General features: G+C 46.7%; 1 protein-coding gene across 1 annotated transcript; it reads left to right on the top strand.

The window, feature by feature from the left end:
* The first annotated feature begins 423 nt into the window (after positions 1–423).
* pan2 (poly(A) specific ribonuclease subunit PAN2) lies at positions 424–20,430 on the top strand. The gene is made up of 27 exons (XM_056272746.1): positions 424–701; positions 1,557–1,660; positions 2,324–2,629; positions 2,721–2,890; positions 3,010–3,130; positions 3,327–3,404; positions 3,510–3,780; positions 3,933–4,278; positions 5,241–5,337; positions 6,894–7,013; positions 7,141–7,260; positions 8,015–8,143; positions 10,124–10,323; positions 11,885–12,033; positions 12,184–12,290; positions 12,402–12,500; positions 12,845–12,933; positions 13,059–13,203; positions 15,010–15,147; positions 15,270–15,329; positions 15,439–15,529; positions 16,202–16,359; positions 16,513–16,656; positions 18,440–18,619; positions 19,323–19,416; positions 19,614–19,817; positions 20,016–20,430. Exons 3-27 carry the CDS (start codon positions 2,342–2,344, stop codon positions 20,048–20,050), a joined length of 3,633 nt encoding a protein of 1,210 aa, XP_056128721.1. The 5' UTR covers positions 424–701; positions 1,557–1,660; positions 2,324–2,341; the 3' UTR covers positions 20,051–20,430.
* Positions 20,431–21,367: the final 937 nt, after the last annotated feature.

The following is a 21,367-nucleotide window of genomic DNA, read 5'->3' as shown; positions in this document are numbered from 1 at the left end:
AATGCAAACGGGAGCGAGATCTCTTATTAAAATACAATAAATTACACTTGTGAAACAGATGTAATTAGAGAAAAAAGTCCTGTTACCCTTTATATTTTAGGTAGATAAAGGTCTCAGTCACATTTGAGTAAAATAATCCTATTTCTATAAATGTCATAGGATCTTTTTTTTAAAAGATATTTTATTTTCACGGACCCCTTGCAATTACACCACGGACCACTAGGGGTCCGCGGAGCCCCCCGGTTGAGAAACACTGCTATACTAGCCCCGTTTGGCTATAAGGATGTGATACAAGCACTCCTATTGGCTGTCAAGTTAGCTGCAAGCTGATTGGTCCATCTGACGCACCGGGACGCAGGGGAGCCACATAATCGTCAGTCTACGTTTAGCACTCGGACTGCGGAGCTAGCTGCTGTATGAATATAACCGTCCCTGTTGAAATAAAGACGCTGAACTATAAAGTCGTCGTCGGATTCCCTCCGTAGAGACAGAAAGTCAGACAGTCCCCCCCCCCAGCACCGCCACCTCGCGACCACCGCGCGAGAGGGAGCGCGCCGTGCGCGCGGAACGTCTCTTCGACGGTCACGCGTTTCGCCGTAAACACACCGGATACGGAAACGCTCGGGTTTTGTATTTGTTGTGAATGGGAGCAACATGGGGGGACCCCTGTCCGATCGCGGTGAACGACTATGTAAAAAAAGGTGGGTGCAGGGCGTTGTGCTGACTCGCCGAGTTGTGTACCTGTCCAGAGTTTTATTTGGGTTTAACGTTCCGATATGCCGGTTCGCTTCGGGGGCGCGGGGGGTTCCGTGCTGGTTGAACAGCCTGGCGGCCGCTATGCTAGCTTAGCTTAGCTCGTCTCCTTTAACGTTAACGATGGATCACGTCCGGTGACGTTTTAGTGCAGCCCCGGGACCTCAGAAACCTTATTATTAGAATTAAGGTGTTCCGCTATGTGTTTCGTTTAATGGTAACAAGTATATAATGTTGGTATTTTCCTTTACTAGTTGAAATGCTGCTGTTGTTCATGGAGGGATGGATAGACAGACAGACAGACTGTCAGTCAGGTTAACCCTCCTGTTGTCTTCAGAGTCAAAAAGGCCCATAGCAGTGTTAAACCCCAGAGAAAAGACTCCAAATGACATTTATTCAACCTGAGATGTGACGACTTTTCCTACAGTGACCCCCAACATTAGAGAAAGCAAAACGTTGTTTTTGTTCACATTTCCATTAAAGCTGCACACCACTAGGGTACTGAGATTTTCCTAGGGTCATGATTGACCTTAAGACGTGTCTGGGTCATGTTTGACCCGATAAAAACGAGCTGTCTTTCTGCACCGTGAAGAGGGAAAACCCAGATAGTCACACAGTTTGTGATGAAAGGCAGGTTGTTTCTTCGCGCAAACTAGATTTGGGGTTTAAAATGAAGTTGCTTTAATGAAGGTGGGTCATAAATGACCCTTAAGACAAAGGCAGTCTTACAGAATGTGCGGACGGCACAAGGTTAAGGGTAGAGATACTTCAGATAATGAGACATGATCTGGTCATTTCTCTAGCGTTCGTTTTTAGCCCAAAACCATCATCTGGAGACAAATCCAAAGATGTTAAAACAACCACTCATACACACCGGGTGTGTTGATACACAAACCAACGAAATCAGGTGAGCTATTGGTGAAGATTGGTTGTTTTTATTGATCCCTGGGGGGGAAATTGTTTTGCACTGCAGCAGGACAACACACAGTAACAGAGCAAGAGTAGAAAACATATAAGAAATGGCAATAGAAAACAAACTCATAAGTAAAAATAATCTTTAAAATCTCAAGATTCCAAACAATAGGGTTTTGTCAACAGGCACTTTGTTACATGAGATTAATTTGTGTACATTTGTGTAAAAGAGTTAACAGTTGTGTTCAGAGAACGATCAATGTTAATACATATATGTAAACATTACTAATGTAAGAACTGTGCCTGGGGAACAGTAACGCTTGCATTGAGGTAAAAACGAGTAAAAGTAACTGATGCTTATAGAGCCACGGCTGGCCTCATAGTAGTCTGTGTGGGTTCAACATCTTTTCCAAGCTGAGAGAGAGGAGTTGTGTTGTCTGATGGCAGTTGGAATGAATGATGTCCTGTGTCTTTCTATGGAACAGCATGGAGGAATCATTCTTATTCCAAAGACACTTTTCTGTCTCATTACTGTGTCGTGAGAGAGTGGAAGGATAAACCTCGATAAACCCGAGATTAAAGTTAAATTTCAGGAGTACTTGCAATGATTATATATATAAACACTAAAATTGACAACTTTAATTGTTTTACTTTCTAGACTGATTTAGCTGTGCTCATGATGAACTTTGAAGGTCTTGATGCGGGGATGGGGGAATATTCGCCTTCCCTTCATGCGACCCTGGAAACTGGGATGGAAACCTCCATAGACCCACGCCTTAATCCGAATCTACTACAAGGCGTGGAGCTGGACCCGGAGGGACTTGCTGTGACAGTGCCCGAGTCTGTGCACCTTTTAGAAGGGATGTTCTCTGAGTTGCACAGCGTAGCTGCAGAAGTTGGTATCCCAGTTACTGCGATGCATTTTGATCTTCAGGAGGAGATGCTCTGGATGGGGAACCATAGGGTGAGATTTGACTTCGATAGAGCAGCTATGGATTGCAACATTTGTTTTTTTTTCAATTACTTAGAAACGCCTTTCTACCATCTTTCTTTAGGGACACGTAACCTCCTTCTTTGGACCTACAATGGCCCGCCATTCTTCTTTTCAAGTGCACTCAGCTGATGACATCCGCCACATTCAGAGCTTGGAGACAGGCGTGTTGTTCCTCTCCAAGAATAACCTCAAATGTTACACACGCGGGGGCCTCATCATGTTTGATTGCCCGTCAGTTTCACAGAATTCTGGCCTGTGTTATGTTCTGTCATTTTTTGATAATCGTTGGCATCATATACATTTGCTCTCATTAACTTAAAATGTCATTGAATAGATTGTATGTATTCCAGGATGGAGGAAGGAGCTGATATGCATAGCCTCCTTATGACTGATAACAACACGTTGCTCATGGGTGGACTGCAGAACTGTGTGGTTGAATTTGACTTGAATACCGTTCAAGAGTCTCAAAAGGTAAAACATGAGGGTCTGTCTATTGCTGCAACTAAATATGATAGCATTCCAGCACTACAGGACACCAAATTTACCAAGTTCAGTCAGTTCCAAGTATAAAAAAAAAGAATTACTGATATCTCAATTGATCTCATTCAAAGTGTAATTGGGTGGTGAGTTAACTGTTCGCTTGCTTATTATGTGTTTGCATTGGTAGTTTCAGGTTGAGGTACCAGGAGTGGCAATCATACGTCATACAAATCGATTCTTCTTCTGTGGGCACACATCTGGAAAGGTAAGGGTAAAATGCCTCCTTCCGATCAGTTTGTGAAATACACATGGCTATTTTACATCTCCAGTGAAACTGAAAGACTCATCTTTGGCTTTGCTTCTAAACCAGGTAACACTCCGTGACTTGCGCACTTTCAAGATGGAGCATGAGTTTGATGCGTTCTCTGGCAGCCTTTCAGACTTTGACGTCCACGGAAACCTGCTCGCCGCATGTGGGTTCTCCAGTCGTGGACTGAATGGCTTGGCGTGTGACCGTTTCCTCATGGTGTATGACCTCCGCATGATGCGGGCTGTAACCCCACTTCAGGTGCATGTGGATCCCCTCTTTTTGCGCTTCATTCCTACCTACACATCACGGCTGGCAATCATCTCACAGACAGGTATTAGGTGGCAGCTTGTGTACAGCTGTGTAATCTCTGACTTTGCCAGTGTACAGTGATTGAAAGTGATTCTTGCCTTTTCATAGTACAAATAAGTATTTTAGCTTCTACATTTTGAAAATTAATTGTTCCCTTTTTGTTGCTGTCACTAGGTCAATGCCAGTTCTGTGAGCCCACCGGGCTTGCCAATGTTGCAGACATCTTTCACGTGAACACGGTGGGCCAGCTGCTCATGAGCTTCGACGTATCATCCAGCAAACAGGCCTTGGCCTTTGGGGACTCTGGGGGGTGCGTGCACCTTTGGTCGGACTCCCCAGAGGTGTCGTTCAATGACTATTCTCGGGAGACAGAGTTTCCCCTGCCCTGTCTCGTAGACTCACTTCCACAGCTGGACTGGAGCCATGACCTGCTACCCCTGTCTCTCATCCCCATGCCCCTGACCAGCACTGAACCACTGCTGTCAGACTGGCCCGCCTCTCTGGCCACTCCCAGTCCCAGGTAACAAACTGGTGGTCAGTTTTAATGATCATGTGCTGTAATGTTTTGTGTGGTTGTCACTGACTGAAAACTACTAAAGTAAGTGACTTGATGTGGATCTGTGGCAGGACAGTAATTTTTCAGGGTTCTCATGCGTCCTGGGAAACCTGGAAATTCACCGACCAGTTTTCCAGTCATGGAAAACACCTGCCCAATGACTGCTGGGATAGGCTCCAGCATTCCACGACCCCAATTGGGATAAGCAGCTTGGATAATGGATGGATGGATGGATGGATGGATGGATGGATGGATGGATGGATGGATGGATGGAAAATACCTGGAAGATTATAAAACTGATCAAATGACCAGGAAATATTATTGAAATATTACTGTTACCATGGAAATGTGTAAAGCTAGGCTATAAGTTGGTTTTCCCTGCTGAGATGGCTTTTTTTATAATTTTTAACTGACACTGCATATTTTTCTCTGTATTTGTCAGCTGAAAAGTGACGTCAGTGTGTGAAGTTTGGGCAGTATGTTCAGTGTTATTAGAGACAGTTGAGACTTCCACTGATAGTTAATACTGAATAATACGACCTTCTGTCAGCAATGGCAGTTATATATCCTAGAAAAAGCCCTGGAAAATGTCCTTGAAAAGCCCTGGAAACTGATGGGAACCCTGATTTTTTTTTTTTTTTTTTTTGGTTTCCTGGAGTCTGTCTGTGAAATAAATCCGGTAACTTTCTCCTCTTCACCAACACATTGATTTTATTTTGAATGGAATCAGACCGTTAAGGATGAATAATCGCCTGCCAAAGTGGCTGATAGGTTAGAGACCATTACTGCCATTACCGGTGGCAGACAAGCAGTGTTTTGTTGGTGCTTGTTGTTACTTTCTGACCTCATAACATTTAATGAAATTGTTACATGGTACCAGGTTCAGTGGTGTTGAAATTGCCTGCTTGTGTTTTTTTCCTCTATAGACGAGCGCCACCTGTGGACCCCGAGATTCTGCGTGCAATGAAAACCGTTGGGTTCATTGGTTATGCTCCCAATCCTCGCACCCGACCTCGGAATCAGGTATGTCAAAAACCCACATTTGGGTGTCTGGGTAGTGTAGCAGTCTATTCCGTTGCCTACCAACATGGGGATCGCCCGTTCGAATCCCCGTGTTCCCTCTGGATTGGTCGGGTGTCCCTACCGACATAATTGGCCGTGTCTGCGGGTGGGAAGCCGAATGTGGGTATGTGTCCTGGTCGCTGCACTTACGCCTCCTCTGGTCGGTCGTGGTGCCTATTCGGGTTGGGGGGGTGGGAGACTGGGGGGAATAGCATGATCCTCCCATGTGCTATGTCCCCCTGGTGAAACTCCTCACTATTAGGTGAAAAGAAGCAGCTGGCGACACCACATGTATTGGAGGAGACGTGGTAGTCTGCAGCCCTCCCTGGATCGGCAGGGGGAGGAGCAGCGACTGAGACAGCTCAGAAGAGTGGGTAATTGGCGGGATGCAATCAGGGAGAAAAGGGGAGGAAATAAAAAAAACAAGAAACCCACATTTACATATTCAGCCATCTTGAGGTTGACATGAAACATGCACATAGATCAGTACAGTTATGTAGATAAGTGTTGATACTTTTAATGCAGGAGATGTCATGTTATATCCAACCTGTTTGAGTTTAGATATTGGCCCATTTCCAACTGTCTATTGGTTTCAGATTTGGGAGAATTTCGACATTCTGCTACAGAAATGTGTCATCAGGTTTTTAGATTTCCAATGATAATGATAATAATAATAATAATAATAATAATAATACATTTTATTTGTGGGCACCTTTCAGTGCACTCAAGGACACCTTACAGAACACAGTAAAAACAAGCAGTACTGCATCAGACAGCATGAAATCAAAACACAGCAGGGTAGACAATAAAAAGTTAACACAATAGGTAAGTATAAAATCATCATCTGCACAAAACTCAATGAGGCGTGGATCAGACTGAATATGCCAGTTTGAAAAGGTGCGTTTTGAGATGGGATGTGAAGGTTGAAAGAGAGTCAGTGTTGTGAATGTCTTGTGGGAGAGAGTTCCATAGGCGGGGGGCAGAATGACTGAAGGCTCTAGACCCCATGGTAGTCCAGCAGGCCGATGGTGTCATGAGTCGGAGAGCAGAAGAGGATCTTAAAGTTCGGGAGGGCGTATGGACATGAAGGAGTTCAGAAAGATATGAAGGAGCTAGGTTATTAAGGGCCTTAAAGGTGAGGAGCAGGATCTTGAAGTCAGTACGGTATTCAACAGGGGGCCAGTGAAGTTGCTGAAGAACAGGAGTGATACGATCGATGGAAGGAGTTCTGGTACTGATACGGGCAGCTGGATTCTGGACCAGTTGAAGTTTATGAAGACACTTGAGGGGAAGACCAAAGAGGATAGAATTGCAGTAGTCAGTACAGGATGTAACCAGGGTGTGAGTGAGTATGGCGGTGCTGTTAGGTGTAAGTGGTGGGCGAAGACGATTCATATTGCGTAGGTGGAAGTATGCCGAACGAGTAACACTGTTGATGTGGGCTTCAGAAGATAATGTGCTGTCCAGCATGACACCCAGTCACTTAACCTGATATCATGTGATTCTTTTCTTAACAGGTTCCTTACAAGATCAAAGAGGTGGAGCTCGATTACGATAATTACAATCAGGTCCCTGAATCACCAATTGGTCGCGACGAAGAGGCACACCTCTACATGGTGGCTAAAAAGTACAGAAAGGTTTGACCTGATGTAGTCTACGATTTTATTTTATTTTTTTTAATTTTCATCATTATTTTATTGCTGTTATTGCATTACGTTGACAAAAATGTGCTAAGGTTAACTCTGTGTTGGCAAAACTCCACAGGTCACAATTAAATACTCTAAACTCGGGTTAGAAGACTTTGACTTCAAACATTACAACAAAACCCTGTTCGCCGGCCTGGAACCTCACATCCCCAACGCATACTGCAACTGCATGATCCAGGTATCACCATCTGCCATGAAGGGTGTTGTTTTTTTTTGTGTCATTTGTCTGTTTGTCTGTAAACAGTTTTATGGAAAAAGTGCTGCAGCAAACAACATGAAAATTTCAGGGAAGTTTGGCAGTGTCGCCAGAAATTACCTGATTAAAATTGGGAGGTAACTGGGTCACAGTCAGGGTGACAGAAAAAATGCTAAATAATTTTTTCACTCATAACTTTGTTAAAAAAAACGAGTTTCATTTACTGGCGCGGTTGCCTCACAGCAAGAAGGTCTTGGGTTCAAGCCCCGGGGTACTCCAACCTTGGGGGTCGTCCCGGGTCATCCTCCGTGGAGTTTGCATGTTCTCCCCGTGTCTGTGTGAGTTGCCTCTGGGCGCTCCGGTTTCCTCCCACAGTCCAAAGACATGTAGGTCAGGAGAATCGGCCGTACTAAATTGTCCCTAGGTGTGAATGTGTGTGTGTTGGCCCTGTGGTAGTCTGGTGGCCTTGTCTGGGGTGTCTCCCTGCCTGCCGTCCAGTGGCTGCTGTGGTGGGCTGCAGCATCCCCGTGACCCTGACAGCAGGACGGGCGGTTTGGATAATAGATGGATAGATGGATGACTCTGACACATTTTCCTTTCTATATCAAAGATATTTTTGGTCTTTGCTGTATTGAGAAGTGTATTGTGTTGAAGCTCAGTAAAGGTAGAAAGTTCACAGGTCGGGTTTCAACTTAGAATTGTTTCTCTCTTGTTTATTTGTTGCTGATGTTTTTAGGTATTATATTTCTTGGAACCAATTCGCTGCCTGGTGCAGAATCACTTGTGCCAGAAGGAGTTCTGCTTGGCCTGTGAGCTCGGCTTCCTCTTCCACATGTTGGACCTGTCACGAGGAGATCCATGTCAGGTGGGCGTCAACGCCGTGACACATAACACTGATGAGCCAGACCTTTAAGCTGCAGCCAGACTGCTAACCAATACTAATCTTAGATCCCACATCACACCAATCCTCACATCCCTTCATCGGTTCCCTGCAAAGTATAGAACAGACTTCAAGGTACTGCTTATCACGTATAAGGCCCTACATGGTCTTGGCCCTTTATACATTTCTGAACTTTTGCATCCTTAATCCACCTCTAGGCCACTCAGATCTTCCAACCGGGGTCTTTCATCTATACCCCACTCGCTCCACAAATCCAAGGGTGACTGTGCTTTTGCCATCAGGGCCCCGTGACTCCGGACCCCCCCCCCCCCCCCGTTAGAGCAGCTGAGTCTGTAAACGACTTTAGAAAAGAAAATTTATCTCTGCCGACTTGCCCTCCCACAATGGGGCTGTAATTCATATGTTTCTGTATGTAACTGTAAATGTATGTTGTTTAATTTTCTGCATCTTGCATAAATAAACTCTTACTTACTTACTGCCACTGCTACACAACAATTTCCCCTCTGGGGACAAATATTACCTACTTGACTTGACTTACTTAAGCAGATGCCACATCTTAACCAGTGTCCTCATTTTCAGTCATGTGAAAGCTGTAGGGTTGTCAAAAATATTGATTCATATCTAATGTGATTTTTTTTTAATTATAACGATTTCCAGTGCAACATACATCCTGGCTAGCTTGTCAATTCTTGTTCCAACCAGCTGCTCGACCAAGCTTTCACTTCTTCATAACTGAACCGATTGGCTGCGCTTCAGCAGCCTCGCTACTCTGCAGTTTGCATGCAAGAGAACCGAAACTGGTTTGTCAAAATGTTCTCGGAAAGAAAAAGCTCAGAGACACACACGCACTCTACCACCCACCGTGGCTGATGCCCGGGAGTGTCCTTATGTTCCATGCTGCAGTTCTTAGTGGTGTAGTGTGTGTTTTTTGACCGCATAGTGGAGTGGCCTGGCAGGTGCGGTTTCCTGCCCAGGCACAGTGTTGAGTGGGCAATTTTTGGGCCACCTTTTCTAGGCCGTTCCCCAAATGGAGTGAGCAGTGCGGTCCCTAAATAGGGCTGTTCAGATGCACAGGGGTCTGCCGGAAACAGCTGCCACTCAATCCCAGCTACTAACAACCGTTGCCCTGTGCCGCTGGCGTGCAGAGTTCCAGCTAAGCGCTCCCAGCTCATTCAGACCTGCTCCCATCACTGGATACTCCGTCACCGCCAGACTTTGTGAAGTCGGGGACTCAGGTAGCAGAAGAAGATACCTGCGTAGAGATGGTTTTTGAAGTGGCATGGGAGGTGCGCTTCTCCCAACGCCACTGACTTGATTGTAGAGGAGATGGTTCCGACGGCAAGGGAGACCCCTAGATGACCGGCACCTCCACACAGCTGCAGGAGGCTGCCGGAAATCCAGTTTTTTGGAAACCGCATTGAAGCGTGCCGCCACAGCTTGCTTTTCTGTTGGGGTGTGCTCCCTTAGCCCTTTTGTCTTCCCAGACTCACCCACAGGGCAGCGGGGCAGTGGTTGATAGGTGCCAGGGCATGTCCACCAGGATGGGCCTGCACACCGTATCTCTGGGGTCCACTGCTGCTCCGAGATCCCCTGCCAAGTTTGCCTGGGGCCGTAAGACCCCGGTTACCATGTGTGGCCTGGCAGGAGTCTTGGTGAAGGAGAGGCTATGTACTGGCAAGGGAACAGTTTTTAGTTCATAAAAACAGTTCTTCTAGTTGAGTCAATAGAAATTTTTCACTGAAGTTTCTTTTCATATTTTGTCACTTTTTTTCCCACTATGGTATGCAAGATTCTATTGAATATTGACATTTTTGTTAATATTGTATCCAAGTTAACGATGTTGGTATTGTGACAAACCTAGTATGCATTCCACATGTGACCCAGGATGTCTCTGCTCTCTTCTCCCGTCTTCCATTTTAACCTCTCCTCTTCTTTTTTTTTCAGGCCAGTAACTTCCTGCGGGCCTTCCGCACCATACCCGAGGCCTCGGCACTGGGCCTCATCCTGGCAGACTCGGACGAGCAGACGGGGAAGGCGCGACTCGGTCGCCTCATCCAAAGCTGGAACCGCTTCATCCTCACCCAGCTCCACCAGGAAACACAGGAGCAGGAGGGCCCGCAGGCCTACAGGGGAACCAGCAGCAGGTCAGAGGTTAACACATAGACACACGACAATGTTTAGTAAATTACTAACACTTATTTATTTATAGGAGTTTTTTTCTTTGGGGGATCGGATATAGAAACAGGAAACAGTCTGAAGAGAGCAGGGGAAGACTCACAACCAGTGCTGGGCAATGAAACCAATATTGTGGTTAATTTTCAATGTTTAAAAAGCTAATTGATCGAGATCGGTTCAGTTATTTGAAACACTGAAACTCGGTTAATGATCAGGGTGGGTTTTTTTTAGCTCAGTGATGATCCGGAAGAAATAAAAATACAAGCCCTTGAACTCAGAGCGTATAGGAGAATGCTGCAAATCCCATACACAGTGCACGTCCCCAACATCGAAGTGCTGAACAGAGTTAAGGAAGCTATTGGTCACCATACCGGGCACGGCCAACTGGGAGGAGACCCCAGGGTAGACCTGGAACTCGCTGGAGGGACTATATGTCCAATCTGGCCTGGGAACGCCTTGGGATCCCTCAGGAGGAGCTGGAGGGTGTTGCTGGGGAGAGGGACATCTGGAGTGCCCTACTGCCACCACGACCCGACCCCGGAAAAGCGGCTGATGAATGAATGGTCACCATGATAGTTTACTGACAATGGTATAAGAAAGGAAATTAAACTGGTTTGAGCATGTTTGCTGAACGGAAAGGACACTTGCAGAGGACATCCTGCAAGGCCTGGTAAAAGAGACTCGGAAGAGGGAGGCTGAGAAACACCTGGGTAAACAACATGGGAGAACGACTGCAGGTGAGCGTAGTGGAGGCGGGGGGAGCTGTGATGGATAGGGAACAGTAGAAGAGACTTGTTGAGGCATCAGCCATGCTCCTACGACCTCCATAGTTTACGGAACTGATGATGATGATGATGATGATGAGGAAGAGAATGGCGTGCAGTGCATACTATTGACTGTAAATACACCTCACAGCGTCTAGCATGCTGGAAACTGTAGTTTCAAAAGCAAGAAATGCAGCACAATGCAGTGTTGCAGTAATGACAGTATGATAATCCGTTGCACACGGTGGTGCTTTCCACTTTTAACAACGTGCTCCTGCAGGAGGTGACAGATGAGTCATGACGGGATCATGAAAGGTTTGGTTTACATTCATGACAGTTGTAAACCTTTCCTCAGATTGATGGTGTTTAGAATTTTAAATATAATTTCAGGCTGAATGGCGTGTGATTTTTTTTTTTTTTTTTTTGAAACAGTTTCAGTGGTCATAGTAAAAAACAAAAAAACAAAAAAAGCAAACTGCAAAGAAACAGTGATTGCTCAGCACTACGTGCAACTAAGGTCCTGTGCAATCCGGTGCAAACCTAACGGGCCGCTAAACTAACCATTTCGCTAGCTCGGTGGGGAGGTGTTTGGAGAAAGGGGAGAAGGTCTGACAAGTCCAAAGTCTTCCTAGTCTGTCTAGCGGAGGGTAGAAATTAATGAATGGGTTTAAAAACGGAGAGAAACCCAACATTTGTGCAGGGCGGTGTTGTGTTTTGTTGTGGGGACAATGAACTGAGTTGTGCGGATGCTGTGTTTTTGTTGCAGTGCCCTGGGCTCGTCTGGAGAGTCGGTGATCGGGAGGTTGTTCGGATGTGAGGTGGAGAACAGCAGTTTGTGTCGCTGCGGTAAAGAGACGGTCCGCTCTTCCCTCACCTTGCTCTTCACCATGCACTATCCTGAGCAGAGCTCCCATGGTGAGTCGTCCCCCACACACTCTTCAGTCACTTGGCGACAAAATACTAAAAGCCCATCTATAACATTTAAAGTCTGTTGTGCTGGAAGCGATTGAGTGCCTGTTTTTGTGAGAGTCCACAGTCCGCTAATTGGACTTTGTAACTCGGCAGACAAGATGATAAAGGAGTACGACTTTGCCGAAATCCTGAAGAAGAGCATCTGTCTGGAGCAGAGCACTCAGGCGTGGTGTGAAAACTGTGAGAAGTACCAGCCCACGGTGAGTGACGTCAGTCCTCCGGCACGGTATTCAGTAGTAAATAAGAAACAACTCGCCTTTTCCAGCCGAGTAATTTCTGTGACGGGCCTGTCTTACTGTGTGCATCTGCAGCTGCAGACCCGCAACATCCGGTGCCTCCCTGACGTGCTGGTCATCAACTGTGAGGCGAATAGCACAAAAGAAGCCGAGTTCTGGAGGGTCCAGGCGGAGGTAAGTAGTAGTAGCGATGACGTTTGGATGTTGTAGTGGCTCACAAACCTATTTTACCATGGCAGCGCCGTCAGCTCGGGTCAGTCGGGGATGAGAAGCTTTTGTGACAGCATTTTTAAATAACAAGAAAGGTGAAGTTAAATACGAGTGAGAATTTTACTTCGATTGTGAGTCTTCCCATTTTAGCTACCGATGAACTTGTGATGTGTACATTTCCTGTTCCTGCACTCTGAAGGAGCTGGAAGTCATGCGGGCCTCACTGGACTGTGTAGAATCTGCATTTGTGTGATGTTCCTGTCTTGTGTTCCCACGTGCTTTTTAAAATGACTCTCTTTTCTTGACAGTACGCCTTTAACAAGGCTATACAAAAAGAAGCAACGGAACCGCCGAAGCCCAAAGACCCTCCTCCTGTTCCCACCGAGTGGTGCTTGGAGTAAGGCTCACTTATGACCACCACCTGGAATAATTTGTATTTTGTAAACGTCTGTGACTTGGTGACCTCCACAGACTGAAGCGGTGTTTGTTTCGCAGTAAACGAATGGTTTTGTCCTTGTGCAGCGGGGAGGAGTTGTGCGGCGAGGAGGGCTTCACCTTCGACACCAAAGCGGAGGATCTGCGACACGTCTGGATCCCCCTCATACTGAAGATGTCCCTCAGCAAGAGCCAAGGCCTGGAGGTCAGCGCCTGGCCGGAGACAGAGGAGGTGAGGGACCGAGGTCTTGAATGTTTGTCCGTCCGGTCGGTGTTCAAAGCATCTCTTTGGCTGTGACAGTGAACAGTCTGTCAGATAGCAATGTCCCGCAGCCTCCCTAGAATCAGTCTGGTCCCAGTTGAGAAGCAGAAAGCCAGGTAGTTTGTGATGTCTTTTGTGAGTTTGATTTTGACAGAGTGGATTTTGTCTCAAACATTCTCCAGTGAAAGACCACTTTCTGGCCATGACCGTCTTAACAGCAAACAGCTTTCCTCCATCCAGTTTACCTCAGGTCTTTCCTCCACCCAGTTTACCTCAGGTCTTTCCTCCACCCAGGTTACCTCACGTCTTTCCTCCACCCAGTTTACCTTACGTCTGTCCTCCATCCAGTTTACCTCACGTCTTTTGGCAGTCAAAGACTAATTTTTTTGGGGAGGGGATTTTCCCCCCTTTTTCTCCCCAGTTGTATCCAGCCAATTACCCCACTCTTCCGAGATGTCCCGGTTGCTGCTCCACCCCCTCTGCTGATCCGGGGAGGGCTGCAGACTACCACGTGCCTCCTCCCATACATGTGGAGTCACCAGCCGCTTCTTTTCACCTGATAGTGAAGAGTTTCGCCAGGGGGACGTAGCGCATGGGAGGATCACGCTATTCCCCCCAGTTCCCCCTCCCTCCTCGAACAGGCGCCCCGACCGACCAGAGGAGGCGCTAGTGCAGCAACCAGCACACATACCCACATCCGGCTTCCCACCCACAGACACGGCCAATTGTGTCTGTAGGGACGCCCGACCAAGCTGGAGGCAACACGGAGATTCGAACTGGTGATCCCTGTGTTGGTAGACAACAGAATAGACCGCTACGCTACCCGGACGCCCCTACATATCAAAGACTATTAAACTGTAAAATGCAAGCTGACTTCTATCATACCAAACTGTCAGTGCAAAGCAAATCCACATCAGGGCTGCACGATATCAGGAAAACATGCGACATGCGATAACGTTGTCGAATATTGCGATGACGATATGACTCACAATAAGTAAACCGATATTGAAATATAGAGTTTTAATGTCTTCCTGCTTTAGGTTTGCTGCTAACAGACCCCAGACAATGAACAGCCTGTGCACACTGAATAAAAAGATGAAATGCATTATTTCCATTCCAGCAACTTGGTTTTGTTGGAACAGTATGCACCTGGCTACAGCCACGATACTGACAATGAACAAATACCACCAACTTGGTTGCATGGCAACACAGTTTCGTCATCACTTTTAACACAACATCTGGGCCTGTTTAAAGCAGCTGCTAGGAGTTTACATGATGACGTCACAGTCTCAGTTTAAAACGGATGTCTTACCAGGTTTGCAGAGTGAGTAACTGATGTTAAGAGTTTTATTTTTTACATTATATTTTGTTGTTACCGAGGCAGAATCGGCCAAGTGACACTACCGCCTTTTTTCCCACAAGGGGGCACCAAAGTCAACACAAACTCCTAGTAGTATGCAGCATGTGAATGCGTGGCACGTGCTTAATATACCATTTATCGCAGTTCACGCAGTCTTTTGTGATACGTGTATCCCACATGTCAATATTGCAATGAAGGTAAATTCTACATATATTGTGCAGCTCTAATTCAAATTGAAAATTGCCTTTATTTTCTTATTGGGATCATTTATCTCGCTAGTTAGCCGATAAATTGGCTTCTGAATCAGTGCGAGCTTGACGTGAACGTGTTGGAAATGTGCCGTTCATTTGCGATGACACCGTCCTTCTGCGGCGTGTTCCTGTCCAGTTGTGACTCGGTTTCTGACTCTGTTCTAGTTGAGCCCGGCTGAAGAGGCTGAAGGGGCGTCTCTGTACGACCTGGTGGTCACTGTGCCTCACATACTGGACGCCCGCACGGGGGGCAACTTGGTGGCACACATCAAAGTGGGCGAGACCTACCACCAAAGGAAAGAGGTGAGTGCGTCAGACGCTGGGGGGACTTGTGTGTAAGGACTTGAAGCTAGCGTAGAACTTGATCATACAGATGCTGGTTTTGAATGTCACTATTCCAAGCGATTTCTTTTCGTTCATTTTAGGGGGTCACACATCAACAGTGGTACCTTTTCAACGATTTCTTAATAGAGCCGATTGATAAGGTAAATGTTCGGTGACTCACTTCATCTCCAGTGCAACATTTTTTTTTTTTTTGTGTGCTTGCTCAAGTAATAAGAACTGAAATCTAATTTAGTTTTCCTCTTTTCACAGACTGAAGCAGCGCAATTCGATGTGAGCTGGAAAGTTCCAGCCATTCTGTATTATGCCAAGAGGAATTACCACTCCAAATACGACCTCCGCAGTAAGGTGTTTTTTTTTTTTTCCTTTTTAATTTGACTTAATTTTTTTCCTTTGGCAGGGTGGAGAAGAGTGTCAGGAGTGATTTGTGACAGAAGGGTTAAAGGGGAGGTTTACAAGATGGTTGTGAGACCAGCTATGTTGTATGGTCTGGAGACAGTGGCACTGATGAAAAGACAGGAGGAGGAGCTGGAGGTGGCAGAGTTGAAGATGATAAGATTTTCATTGGGAGTGATGAAGAAGGGCAGGATTAGGGACGAGTATATTAGAGGGACAGCTCAGGTTGGACGGTTTGGAGACAAAGCAAGAGAGGCAAGATTGAGATGGTTTGGACATGTGTGGAGGAGAGATGCTGGGTATATTGGGAGAAGGATGCTGAATATGGAGCTGCCAGGGAAGAGGAAAAGAGGAATGCCAAAGAGGAGGTTTATGGATGTGGTGAGAGAGGACATGCAGGTGGCTAGTGTGACAGAGGAAGATGCAGAGGACAGGAAGAGATGGAAACAGATGATCCGCTGTGGTGACCCCTAATAGGAGCAGCCGAAAGTAGTAGTAATAGTAGTAGTAGTAGTTTTTTTCTTTGGGTCTTAACCTGAGACCTGAGTGTGTCCTTCAACTAAGCACTGTCTAACCAACCAGTAACCTGCAAACCACCCCGGGTTTTCCTCTGTGACAGTTAAGAATCCCATTGAGGCCAGCGTGCTGCTGACGGAGGCTTCGTTGGCCCGAAAGCAGAGGAAGAGTCATGCCACCTTCATCCCCCTCATGGTCAGCGAGATGCCACAAGCTGGAGACCTGGTGGGGCTGGATGCTGAATTCGTCACACTTAACCAGGTCTGTTGTACTGTATATGCTGCTTTGCGTGGGCACAGTGACTCTTTACTACAGTATTTACACTTGAAACTGAAATATGTTGAAGAATGTGGGCCTCTGGCCGGAGAAACGCTGTAAAAACAGGTCTTCCTTAACCCTGTACGATGTCCAAAGGAAGAGGCGGAGCTGCGGAGCGATGGCACAAAGTCCACCATCAAGCCCAGTCAGATGTCTGTGGCCCGAATCACGTGTGTGCGCGGTCAAGGGCCCAATGAGGGCGTTCCCTTCATCGACGACTACATCTCCACTCAGGAGCAGGTGAGGTACACAAAGATAAGCCTAACATTTGTCACCTGAGAGCACCCAAACAAAGGAACCATTGACTCTAGTGGGCCCATGACCCGCATTTTAATTTGATGGCAAACTTCACTGCAGAAACAGGATACGGTTAAATGTGATATGTTGCATTAATTACAGTTCTTATTCAGGTCGAGACCTCAATCGCATAGCTTTCTCTCTCCCTCTCCCCCTCTCTCTCTGTCTCTCCCTCTTTCTCTCTCTCCCTCTCTCTGTCTCTCACTCTCTCTGTCTCTGTGTGTGTGTGTCTCTCTCTCTCTCTCGCTCTCTCTCTCTCTCTCTCTCTCTCTCTGTGTCTCGCTCTCTCTCTCTCCCCCTCTCCATTTCCTTCAACTGAATGTGTAATGATAGTGCAAGTAATGTCGGAAACCAAAATATTTGGAAACCGAAAGATTTTAGTTTGGTACTGGATAAGTACCGACTTGCACAACAACACAGTGGCTGCTTGTGTCACGTTACAGGATGGATACAGATAATTTAAGGGTGCAATTTATTTCGAGTCACCCAACAATCAGAGAACGCCGTTTTGAGAGGTTCTAAAACCATTTGTTGTCAAAGACGAAGACCAGAAACGAAGTGTGCAGCATGTTTGTTGTTTGTAACGGCGCTGCTAAGCTGTCCAGACAGCGTTAAAGGGTCATTATCTTAAAAGTACCATGTGTACTTCTCTTTAAATCCTGACCACTCTTACTCAGCATTGTGAATGGCAGCACATCAAAAGAAGAAAAAAGAAAAAGTCAAGTAGAAAAGTCGAGGCTACACGGCTTCTCTGTCGACATCTAGTATCTACAAATGCCCTTGTTCGCCGTGTGCTTTTCAGAGAACTGCAACTGTCAGTCAAATCAAACAACAAGAACCAGGGTGTCCGGGTGGCGTGGCGGTCTATTCCGTTGCCTACCAACACAGGGATCGCCGGTTCAAATCCCCATGTTACCTCCGGCTTGGTCGGGCGTCCCTACAGACAGAGTTGGCCATGTCTGCGGGTGGGAAGCCGGATGTGGGTATGTGTCCTGGTCGCTGCACTAGCGCCTCCTCTGGTCGGTTGGGGCGCCTGTTCAGGGATGAAGGGGGGGGAATAGCATGATCCTCCCATGTGCTACGTCCCCCTGGTGAAACTCCTCCCTGTCAGGTGAAAAGAAGCGGCTGGTGACTCCACATGTATGGGACGAGGCATGTGGTAGTCTGCAGCCCTCCCGGATCAGCAGAGGGGGCGGAGCAGCGACCAGGACGGCTCGGAAGAGTGGGGTGATTGGCCGGATACAACTGGGGGGGAAATCCAGAAAAAACAAGAACCACGCGACCGCTCCATATGTGTGAATACAGAAATCTGGGCATTCGGGGGGGCAATGACTCATTTAGGTTCATTCAGCAGCCTCTGCTGATGTTAACTAATAAATTATGTTTCAAGGAAGCCCAAATATGACACAGAAAAGGATCAGTGGATGTTTTATTGTGTTGCCGTCATGTTACGTATCAGTGACCTCCACACAGACGGTAGACTTTATGTACAACTTCATGTGTGTGGACCTACGCAGGTCCCAAACCTTTCTTACAGAGATGCTTTAAAATCTTACTGTTGTGCACTTGGTTCTGACAGCTGGGTCGGGTCGGACGGGAATTAATTTTGATGAAACTTATGCTCTGAAGTTGAGGTATAATGCTTTTTTTTTTTCCCTACGTGCTTGTTGCTCAATTCTGAAGTTCCAGCTTCGATGCCTAAAGAGCCCAAATATTTGCCTTCCAGGTGGTGGACTACTTGACACAGTATTCTGGCATCAAACCAGGCGACCTGGATGCTAAAATTTCCTCCAAACACTTGACCACGCTGAAGTCCACTTACCTGAAGCTACGCTTTCTGATCGACACCGGGGTGCGCTTTGTGGGCCACGGCCTGCAGAAGGACTTCCGGGTTATCAATTTACTGGTATGATCTCCATTCTTTAAGGAAGTCAATATTGTACAGCCCATTTTATGCAAGCTTGTAATCAGTTACTCTATAGTGTGTGTGTGTGTGTGTGTGTGTGTTGTGTGTGTAGTTTAGGTTCCTGCAAACGATAAAAAATAAACCAACTGGAAAGGTGCAGTGATGAATGTTGCATCACATATCTTTAGTAATGGGAATTTTGCCAGTACCTGTAACGACACCGGGGCTATAATATCACCGTACGGGTCTCGGCTAGGCGGCACGGTGGTGCAGTGCTTAGCGCGGCCGCCTCACAGCAAGAAGGTCCTGGGTTCGAGCCCCGGGGTAGTCCAACCTCTGGGGTCGTCCTCTGTGTGGAGTTTGCATGTTCTCCCCGTGTCTGCGTGGGTTTCCTCCGGGGGCTCTGGTTTCCTCCCACAGTCCAAAGACATGTAGGTCAGGTGAATCAGCCACACTAAAATTGTCCCTAGGTATGAATGTGTCTGTGTGTCTGTGTGTGTGTGGGCCCTGTGTGATGGCCTGGTGGCCTGTCGAGGGTGTCTCCCCGCCTGCCGCCCAATGGCTGCTGGGATAGGCTCCAGCATCCCCACGACCCTGAGAGCAGGATAAGCGGTTCGGATAATGGATGGATGGATCTCGGCTAGATTTATGAAGTATTTACAGCCTTGTTGACTTAATTGTGTTTTGTTTTTTTTTGTCACAGGTTCTAAAAGACCAGGTCATCGACACTGTGTACCTGTTCCATATGCCGCGGAAGAGGATGATTTCACTAAGATTCCTGGCCTGGTACTTCCTAGGTAATTCTTTTTTTCTCAGCCGTGCAGATTAAATTGTCCTCAGTGGTTCGTCAGTATGGAATTAATGATGCGATGATGTGAAGTCGTTATTTCCTTGAACACGACGTTGAACAGCAGTACCGTCACGTTACCAGTCACCATGCTGAACAACGCGCCTACATCATTTGTTTTGTCCGACGTGCGTCTTCTGTCCCCAGACCTCAACATCCAGGGGGAGACGCACGACAGCATCGAGGACGCACGCACCGCTCTGCAGCTCTACAGGAAGTTTCTGGAGCTGAGTCGAGGAGGAGGAGCGGACGAAATGAGGAAGGTTCTCAAGGGACTCTACGAAAAAGGGCGCAAGTTGGACTGGAAAGTCCCGGACTCAGACGCAGGAGATGGTCAAGGTAGCCCAAAAAGTACGAAAGTGATGTTGCATTAGGAGCAAACTTTTGATTTTTTTTTTTGATTTTTTTTTTTTTTCCACTGGGCAGTCGAACCGTTTCTGCGTTGACGAGTCAGTTCGTGACGACGGGAAATGAGTTTGGGGTAACTTTGAACAGCGTCGAGTGGCGGCGTATCCACATTTACTGAGTCCGGTCTCTTCTCTCCAACAGGCTCAGCTGTATTTCCCTCTGTGATGGGGCTGTAAGCAGCTCCCTGACACACTTCCACTAAACGGATTCAGTTTGGAGCGCCGTCTCATTCCGGCCAGGGATTAACTTACAGATAATGTCACCTTTTGTAAAAAAAAACAAAAACAAAAAAACAAAACAAGCGAATTTGACCCCATCCCCCATCCCCATCATGCGCATGTCAGCTGATGTGTACAGTACACATCAGCTGAATCGTGCCTGCACATCGAACGGACTGAAATGAACTGGACAGTTTTGACCATCTCAAAAACTATCGTACCTTTTTTTTTTAAACTTGTGTATTGAAAGCTATGTTGCCAAATTGGCAAAATATCCATTTTTATTATTACTGTTTTTATGGAAACTTTCTTGGGCCATGTAAATAAACTTGACTTGAGCACCATGTAATGTTGTTTGTTTGATCCGTTTTACACATAATTATTTGGGCGAGACTTGTATTGCACACTGATGCAAATCCTGATGAGTAGTTTTGATCCAGAATCATTTCTGGTTCTGATCATTTTCACATCACCAAATTCAGCAGTGAAATTAAAAAAAAAATTTTTTTTTTTTTTTGGAGATACTTTATTGCTCCCTGTGGGAAAATTATGCTAGCTGTGTAGCTAGGAGCAGTGGGCAGCCGCCCAGGGACCAACTCCAGTTCGCCTCACCACGCCTCGGTCAGGGGCACAGACAGGAGTACTAACCCTAACATGCATGTCTTTTTGATGGTGGGAGGAAACCGGAGCACTCGGAGAAAACCCACCGCAGACACGGGGAGAACATGCAAACTCCAGACAGAGGACGACTCGGGACGACCCCCAAGGTTGGACTACCCCGAGGCTCAAACCCAGGACATTCTTGCTGTGAGGCGACCGCGCTAACCACTGTGCCACCGTGCCGCTTTACCATCTAGTGTTATAGTCCATCCATCCATTGTCTGAACCGCTTATCCTGCTCTTAGGGTCGCGGGGATGCTGGAGCCTATCCCAGCAGTCATTGGATGGCAGGCAGGGAGACAGTCTGGACAGGCCATCACAGGGTGCCCACACACACACACCCATTCATTCCTATGGACAGATTCCTAGGGACAATCTAGTGTTAACGTTCACACTTGAAATTCAGTTCAATGAAACGTAGTTATTTCAGCATATGTATGTGCATGCACAGTTAGAGCAAAGTAGATCGGTCTGGAAAAAAAATGCCACCTAGTGAACATACTTTGTTTGTCCTTGAGGTGCAAATTTCTCAGTGACTGGTTGAAGTCTGAAATGTCTTTAGTTTTTTTTTCTCCCTGGTGAAGAGGGAGCTGAGCCGGAAGGCAAAGCTCTCAA

The sequence above is a fragment of the Lampris incognitus genome, chromosome 2, assembly GCF_029633865.1.
Source record: "Lampris incognitus isolate fLamInc1 chromosome 2, fLamInc1.hap2, whole genome shotgun sequence".
NCBI lineage: Eukaryota > Metazoa > Chordata > Actinopteri > Lampriformes > Lampridae > Lampris > Lampris incognitus.
This window is presented reverse-complemented; position numbering and strand designations above follow the sequence as displayed.